Consider the following 9,323-nt stretch of genomic DNA (forward strand, 5'->3'; position numbering starts at 1 on the left):
GAAAACACAACAGTCAGTGATGAATGTAGAATGACAGAAGTGTTACCTGCTGGCTTGACAGTCTGGCTATTTTTGACCTTGGAACCTATTTCACCATCATTTTCTTTCATACTGATCAATACCGAAATCTTGTCAGTTGCTTCACTATGGAGCGACTTAAGTCCAATACAGTCCTAACAATGGGTACTAAAAGAAATCAACCCTAAATGCACCCAAAGCTTGTCTTTTCCAACACACTGATTGCTCGGAAAGAGACATGTCGGTAAAAAGTCTTCAGAAGTTTTCAGATCATGGATGAACTGAAAATTAAACATTTATAACTACAGACTGTCAATATGTTGAAAAAGACATGCTTCGGGTGCTTTTAGGGTTTATCTTGGACAGTGCACTGGTCCTACAGGACTGTATTGGAGAGCCATGCATCCAGACAAGCCAGACATCGATGGCTCTATAGTGAAGCAATTGACAAGATTTGGTCATAACTGATTGGTATGATGGAACAGGGTCCAGGTCAAAAATGTCCGTAGTTATGTTTTAACAGTGTAAAGGAACTTCAAAAGGACACAAGACCTAAATCTAGGTAACAAGTAGCTTATGTTAATGCTTCATAGTGGATGTAATTGCATTTAGCATGCCAACTTTATCAACCTAGCTCACACACACCTTTCAAATGGGCTTTGTCAATCATGTCATCTGGCAGCAGAGGGCGCTACAGACCACCAGTCACTTGTATGCGTTTCAAAGCAGAAGAGCAGGATAACTGAATAAGGTTTCATTACATGCAATCAATATAGGCCATTGATAAAAATCAAACTAATGTAACAACTATGATGCAGCAATTCAACCAAGACAATAATCTGTAAATGTGTCTGTAAAAATGCTCATCATTTTTCTTTTAGATCCCTTGACATAATCTGAAAATAACATGAAACAAAGAGCAGACAGATACAGAAACTGGGTGATTCAGTTTTATTATACAAGACAGAGGCCAGAGGAGACGCATTCTCGCCTCCTAAACCTCAACCATGTTAAGAGTTCGCCAGGCAAGGCTTGATTTGTTACAGTTGGCAATGACACAAAAAGACAGAAGAAGACAGAAGTAAAAAATATTATCCTACATTTTCCACTTCGCACAATTCCCAAACTGTGTTTCTGTTTCATCTCACACAGCTTGGGGAAAGCATCTCTCTCTTGTTACATAAGTTGATTTGTTTTTTAAAAACCTGACATTCGACATTCAATTCAACATTTTTCTTGATGTTCTTCCTCTCTTTACAGAGAAGTCTATGTAAGCCTTACATACAATACAGACAATTAAATCACACACTGCCTCCATATATTGTTATTGTCAGTTTGCTGGACACAAACCTTGTCAGGTGATTTCAGACTCAAAAAGGGAAGTTTATCAGCCATTGTATTCAGAGGAAGTATCACTGTAAAAGAGCAGCAGCTGAATGTCTAACATGCTACATGCATGTCCTAAGCCTTCAATAATTTCCTAATTTTTAAGCACATCTTTTTAAATTCATGCTTTTCGTCTTACAGCTAAATCGACAAATGCATTAGTGTGTTACAGAGTTTCGCGCTCACCGCCTCAGGTCTGAAAGCATCGGACAAACGTTGACTTGGCTTGTTGACTCGAGTGTGACGATGACGATATACTTTTTGCAATTTTTCAAGGGCCGATGTAGATGGGAAATCACTTGTAGCTGCAGGCAGCAAAGTGAGACACAGGATCAAAAATCTATTCAAATGTTTCCCGGCTGATTGTGAACGATTAAAGCAATAAAGTTACGACAACTTCTCGGGTGTTGTCTCGCATCAGAGTTGCCCAAAAAGTTGCCCCCTGTGCCTTTAGGGAAGTGATTCTGTCAAACCAAAGTCCAGTTTCCCATTCATCTGTCGCACAGGCTGCCACTGACAGAGTTTAGATATACAGGTCGTCTGTCATCGGCAGCCTGCAGTCATGGTGACTGAACTGACACAGGCACAGAAATAAATCTGATTTTCAATTATTTTTGGCACGGCCTTGATCTTCCTCTGGCTGTCCAAACAGGGAGAAACAACATTAAATCTCATTTCTACTGGTTTGGAAAAAGAGGGGGGGGGGGGGGGGGGGGGGGGGGGGGGTCACATTTGTGCCACAAAGGCTTAAACATCAGATTCTTCAGTTCCTGTGTGAATGCAGTCTCAGACAGGTTGCTTTTCACTTGCACCATTTTCCATCCCCAGTTAAACTGAAGCTGAACCTAATCACCCCATGAAAAACTCTTAAGCTTCTCTGAAAACTGTCGCTCTTTAAAAAAATGATGTCTGATTATCTCCAATCCCAGTCAGAACAGGAATCAGCTGTTACACCTGGTTAGCTTGTAAAATAAAGTGTGAAAAATGTTACATTTGTTTGCGAGGTCACTGGAGGAAAGCGTTCTAAACTTTAAACCGAATGCTTGACGAAAAGGGACACAAAATGGCCGCGGATGGGAGCTGCGGCGTCCAGTGAAAGTAACCGGTCGGTGTGGATGTGTGAAGGAGGCGTTTGATGTAAGTAAATTAAGGTCCAGCAGCTTGTTGGCTTCGTCTCCAGAGACCAGACGCAGCGGAGCAGAACTCCTCCACGGCAGGAAACTGGAGAGACGGCTTATGTCAGGCTGGGGAGAGGGAGAAGAGAGAGGAGTGAAAAGAGAGGAGAGAAGAGTGTTAAAGTCACGAGGAAACAGTATTTCGATTAGGGGTGCAAACAGGCATTCGAGTAAACGAGTACTCAAACAAACCATAAACGATTATTAAAAAAATTCTAATCAAAAATCATTTTGTTGGCATAAAACGCAACATACTTCTACTCATTAAAGACCTCATGAAGTGGCATGGAGAGCGTGATTTGCTTCTGTGTTTTGACGTATTTCTTAATGAAACAAAGTCAAAGAAGGAAGTGTCAGGGGCTTATTTGAACATCGAGGAAGTGGGCGTTTCAGAGCAAATATGGACAGCAGTCTGCACTCGGTTGTGAATATTCTGTCTGGGGAAAGAGTTTTAGGTGAAGCAGCCAGAAACACTCCTTCGTCCATGTTGCAGCTGAACTGAGCTGCAGACTAGACTAAAACAGCGGGGGGAGGGGGGAATAATTCCAACGGTTATCAAACTTTCATTGGATGACTTTTTTGTATCCGCCCCTCGAGCGCAGGATGAGTCATCAACAGAAACGTGCTGTTTACTAGAAAGAGACGCTTTGGATATAACATTTCTAGAAATCTTTTTTTTTTTTTTTCATATTTTTGTGAATAGATGAACACTAAGTCCAGCAGCATCGGCAAAAAGGTAAAAAAAAAAAGATCTTTAAAACAACTTCTTTTTTTTTTACTGGAATAGCTGTCTGTGACATTAGTTTAACAGCAGAAAGAACACACCGCTTACAGAGGGAAAAAGAACAGAACGATGAGTACGAACGTGTTGGTGCATCTACTTGATCAGAAAAAAAAATTGATTTCTTGCATCCCTAATTTCGATGATAACGCAACATATTTGTGGTTGGAGCAGGATGGTGGGCGGGACAGCGAATGTGTGTGTATGTAGATTGTAGCTACACTGATTACTGAGTGATTTAAAAGTGGACAGATTGTAGTGTGTGTGAGGTGTGTACAGTGAATGTGTGTGTGTATATATAAAATAAATTACATCTAGACAGTGTGTGGTGAGGTTATAAAATGGACAGATTGTGGTGGCTAGTGTGTGTGTGTGTGTGTGTGTGTGTGTGTGTGTGACTGCAGAGACAGCTTATGTCAGGCTGTGAGAAAGGAGAAAGCATCACAAATGGTAATTTTATACAGTGGGTGTGTGTCGGCATGTAAGTGAGAGAGTGTGTGTGTGTTATGAATAAGTAGTGATGAGTCAGTTCATCACATAAGTCTTGCTAAGGTTGGGTGTTACGATCATTTTTGCATGTGTGTGTATGTGGGTCAAATAGTTGTTTCAAATAATTCTTAGTGTCTTCAGCTGCTTCAACGATAATTAAGACAAAGATAATCAGAGGAAAGTGTCCCAAAGTTAAATTAGTAACCGTTCTAGATTAGATTACATGAAACTTGAATGATCCTGCTGGTGAAATTCAGTCAGTGTAGCAGCAGATAACACGATGCAGTAAATGAAAAATAGGATCTAAGAATAGAGCAAATGGGGCTAGCAGACATAATGCAGCAAATAATTTCATATAGTTTTTCATATACATGTATATATTATATTTAGATTTTTTACATTTAGATGCAAATGATGTAGGGGATGCAAAATGACTAGAATATACTGAGAAAAAGAAAATCAAAGTAAAATATGAAAAAGTATGTACATATGCAGTATATATACATTATGAAACTAAATGAAAAGATTGAGATAAAAGATTGATTGATTGAAAACTTTTGTTATACGTAATATGCGTGCGTGTGTGTGTGTGTCTCACCTGTCGATCAGCGAGTCCCTCATGCTGGTGGCGATGGCGGAGGGCTGCGCCGCATCGCTCAGTCTGAACACGCTCTCGATGACGGACAGCTCGGTGCTGGTGGTGTCCAGGCCGCAGAACGCGCACCAGTCGTTGACCACCATCCCCGCCGCGATCACCTCGCTTCCCCGGTTCACTGTACCGGCCTGAGGGGGGTGGGGGGGGCAGGTTTATTAACAGGCACACTTGTTTCTGCTGCAGTTTACGGTCTCTTAAAGTAATATATTTCTACTCTCTACTGCTGGTTGATAGAACACAATAGTGATTCCACACTCACGGCAAGTCGAGGGACTCCTAACAGTCAAGGCAGTATGACCTGGCCTTCAACAGAGTATTATTTTCCATTTATCCTCACACACACACACTACCCGACACACACTCCCCCTCCTGTCACTCACCACTAGAGGGACCTGCAGCAGCGACGACAGCTCGTCCTGGTCCTCTATGGAGGTCTTGGGGTGGACCAGGCCTCCCTGGTTACTGAAGGTGCAGTAGGAGCCGACCAGCACCTGCTCCGCCACCGTCTGACGGAAAACCTCCACCTTCAGCGTGTCGGCCAGGATCTCCTCTGTCTCCTGAGAGAGAGAGAGAAAGAGAGAGAAAGAAAGAAAGAGAGAGAGAGAGAGAGAGAGAGAGAGAGAGAGAGAGAGAGAGAGAGAGAGAGAGAGAGAGAGAGAGAGAGAGAGAGAGAGAGAGAGAGAGAGAGAGAGCATGTGTAAAGTGATGTTGAACTTTGGCAGTACCTTGGGAGGATGATAAAACCCCAAAATCGGCGATTCTCTGTTATCTGTTGCTCCAGTAGAGGAGATTGGAGAATTGCGTTTTTTCTCTCTCTCTCTCCATTCACTGCCATTATATGGAGGAACAGTCTGAAAATCACACTTCTAGCACATAAACGAGAACAAAGCAGATTCTGATAATATATAAAAAAAAACTAGTCATGCTGCTGAATTGTTTTTAAGTGAATCACTTCCTTTATGTTTATTAAACCTTTCAGTTTGAACAAGTGTAACCAATAAAATGAAGAAAATACTACGTTTACCAATAATTGTAAAATAGACGAAAAAAGTGAGAGACTCTTTTTTTTTAATATATTTGCAGAATCTGCTTTGTCAGAGTCCCGTCTCCCACCTCCCGCCTATGTGTCATCAGCACTGTCCAGACAACAGACAGCTCTCACTGAAAATGAATTGAAATGAACGTACACGGACAGACACGACGGATCAGTGTGGCCGTCGGCTAAAATGTAAAAGCATCCGTGCGTTCGGCCCTCTCACCCTGTCCAGGTCGGGGTGCACCAGCGCTACGTAGTCGTTGCAGGCGATGACGTTGCCGAGGGCGGAGAGCCGCTCCTCCACTCTCTGGATCCTCACTTTCTCTGGCAGGCAGTTTTTGATGTGCTGCAGCTCCTGGTCTGTGGTGTTGTTCGGCACCAGCAGGCCGTGCCGGTTACCTGGTCACAGGACAGACAGGTGCAATCGATCAGGGATGAGATCAGGAGCACAAAAGAGTGTGTGAGTGTCAGTGTTGGGGTCAATTCATGAATGAAGACATCAGTTCCAATTCAACTGAGGAATTTGAAGTTGAAAAAACCTCATGTTTCTTTTAAGGTCACAAAATCTGAAAAATCACGATGAATATAACGTATGAACTAACTATGTAAGCAACTGAGGAAACTCTGAACCGTCTTTCAAAGACAGAGCTTGGGTTTCATGTGCGGCAGACAGTTCCTCCCGCTCTGTTGCGTTGTTGAGGAAAAGAGAGAAGAGTGAGAGTACTGGAGGAAAGTTAAGAGACCTGAGAATTGAAAGAAAGGAAAAGGAAAGGAAAAGTGAGAAAAGGAAGAGAGAAAGAAAGCATGGGATGAAAGAAGGGTGCTGCAACAGAACAACAAGCTATGATGATTTCCTTGGAGAAATGATGATGAAGGTGGAAAGAGACCTGGGAATCGTGTGTGTGTGTGCGTGTGTTCCAGTGTTATACTCACCCACACACATCCTCCCTATGATACGACAGCCTGCTATGGAGGCGTGAACCACTGGGATGTTTTCTGACAGTTCCCCTTCAAACACACTGCCGTCACACACACACACACACACACGCAAACAGCCTGTTAGTTAACATGGAAAACAAGTTACTGTTTAACTGTCTACATCGGCTGAACTGGACCAAAAAGGATCATACTGGTGTTATATTGACTTTGTCGCCTCTCTCCAGACACCAGCAATAACTTCACCTTCAATATTATCGTTTATCGTCTTTCAGTGGAATCATAATGTGATGATATGATGATTTGGGGAAATTGTGACACACAATTCTGCTGTTTAAATTGGCTGATAACAAGCAAATTTTTAAACTTTAGAGTTTAAAACTCAGAGTCCTGAAACATTTTAAGGAATATTATCAGAACATTTCTGTTTTGTTTGGCATCACACCTAACACTACCATTCGGTTCAATTGGATGAACACTGAAGGTCCCATATTGTGGAAAATGGGATTTCCCTTGCCTCTTTGATTATAAAGGAGTTGGTTTGACTCTTATCTTAACACAGATCAGGTGGAGGTGAGCAGTGCAAATCAATTCTAAAAGTTGAGATTTAATTGAAATAAAGTACTGCTGGGTGGATCATTTATGTGCCTAATTTATTAGAAGATCCTAATAATTCCTAAAATGTCTCTCAAGTCATGTACTATCAGGTATGTATGTTTGGTGTGACCTTGTCTCCATACAGTAGAACACAGCATGTATTGTCTCTAATTCTGCCTGAGTGTGATGGTGATGCAGCTAGGTGAGTTATTTGTGTGAAAGATCGTCACTCAGAGTTTCCACTAGCCTGATATTCAGACTGAATGGCCATTTCGTTATCACTCCATTATTCTCTGAATCGCTCGACAAAATCTGAAAAGTAGGCGGGACGTGATTCAGGAGTCTGGAGGGTCAGGATAGGTTCCCACACCGTTTCACTGATGAATTTTCAAATCTGTTCCATGACCCCTTTTCAAATTTCCATGACCAAATTTTTAATAAGACCGAAAAACCAACCATCAGCTACAGTAACTTTAAGCATTAACTTTGTTTTTTACTTTAAAATCAAAGATTATAATAATATTTTAACCGTCAACAAAAAAACTGTCACCAACCAACAAGTTTTTCCTCAAACAAGGACACAGCTTTTTGTGACATTTGACAAATAAAATTTAAAGACTTTTCCAAAACTTTTCTCCCTTGTATCATTTTCATCATTTCTCCAGGCGTGGAAAATACTATTTTACAATTCCATGACTTTTCCAGGTTTTCCAGAAGTGTGGGAACCAGGATCCTTTTACTGTGGCATCACCACAGTACCCATGACCACAGTAACGACACAGTAACACTTCCTCATAATAAATAATAATTCTGCAATCTGCACACTGTCTAGACTTGCATGGAACTTTATTGCAACGTTTTGATCATAGGACAGTGTGTAGGATTATATTTCTGTCTCAGTATCTACCTTTTTGGTTTTTGTCCTACTCACCTGTCACTTAAAGACTTTTAGCAGTGCAAAAAATACTTTTTCTTTATCCACAATAATAATTTCAATGTGTAAGCCATTGCTGACATGTTGCCAGGACAATTTCAGACACACCCACGGCATGCTGCTTCAACTGAAGAGCCTAGGTGTGTGATTTGAATAATTGAGGTGTAATGTTATAAGACTGGCCTGACAGATACATGTTGAACAGTCTGGGCTAGTGATGAGTGTCATTATAGCTGGCATACCTTGGCACACATCAAGTCATCTCAGCACAGATTGCACTTGGATGACATCAGCCAGGCCAGTAACTCAGGTTGAGTTACTGTTAGCTTAGCCTACATGCTACACTGGTTGAACCAAATACAGCTGCCTATATTAAAATTAATCTGTCACACAACATGCCGATACGTATAAAAAGTCCAATATCTCACCTGTAGAAGTTCTCTGAGCCGCCGATAGCCACCAGGCAGTATGTGTTGGTCAGCTTGGCGAAGCAGCCGATCTCGTTGTTTTTCTCAAACGATGCTCTCACAGCCATGGCGACTGATATGTGAAGTTACTGTAGATCCTGAAACGGGAGAAAATATTTCATTCAGCTGAGCGGAGTTTACAGTCAGAGCTTCTGGTAATCAGGCAGGCAGTTAGCTTGTTAGTTAGCTAACTATCTAAGTTTAACGGCTCTGACAGTTGAGTCCAGCAGCCTGGCTAGCTGGCTGCTAGCTAGCTTAAAGAGTTTCCAGAAGTTTATTTGCGGCTCTTTAGCGACCAGAGAGCAAAACAAGACAGATACAGAGACTGTCTGGCTTCTGTTTCGTCGACAGACAACTGCGGTTTAACTAACAACTAAATCAGATCAATAATGGTTTCTCAAATGTTTTAAATAAGAGATAAATGTACCTGAGCAAGGTTCGTGGCCTCTCAACATGCGTGATTCCCGTAAGATTGACCCCACGTGTTCACTTCCGCTTCGGGGTTAACGTGATGACGTAGCACGTACTGTAATTGACACAGTTCTGGATCCATTGAAAGTAAAGCGTCTAAAAAAAGGATCCATTGTAAGAGGTGTCAGATAAGCTCATTCATAAATGTTGAACCTCCGAACACTGCTTTAGAAAACACTTAAGGAAATATCAAAATAATAGAAGAAATAGTAACATAAATAATACATAATGTATACTATAATATATAATATTAAAAAATAATAATTATGTATATTCTGTAATATCCTCATGGAAACAGTTACCCATTTACTTTGGTGTTGTGAATATACTCTGGAAGATGTATGTGGTTTTGTCATTAGCCATCTATTTGCTGATTTT

At 41.3% G+C, this 9,323-nt stretch overlaps 1 protein-coding gene across 1 annotated transcript; it reads right to left on the reverse strand.

The window, feature by feature from the left end:
- Window positions 1–954: 954 nt before the first annotated feature.
- Window positions 955–8,948, reverse strand: eif6 (eukaryotic translation initiation factor 6). Its single transcript, XM_071900053.2, has 7 exons — window positions 8,902–8,948; window positions 8,436–8,572; window positions 6,474–6,559; window positions 5,764–5,939; window positions 4,885–5,061; window positions 4,448–4,632; window positions 955–2,648 (listed from the first exon to the last, which is right to left on the reverse strand). Exons 2-7 carry the CDS (start codon window positions 8,540–8,542, stop codon window positions 2,639–2,641), a joined length of 741 nt encoding a protein of 246 aa, XP_071756154.1. The 5' UTR covers window positions 8,543–8,572; window positions 8,902–8,948; the 3' UTR covers window positions 955–2,638.
- Window positions 8,949–9,323: the final 375 nt, after the last annotated feature.

The sequence above is a fragment of the Centroberyx gerrardi genome, chromosome 5, assembly GCF_048128805.1.
Source record: "Centroberyx gerrardi isolate f3 chromosome 5, fCenGer3.hap1.cur.20231027, whole genome shotgun sequence".
Classification (NCBI taxonomy): Eukaryota; Metazoa; Chordata; class Actinopteri; order Beryciformes; family Berycidae; genus Centroberyx; species Centroberyx gerrardi.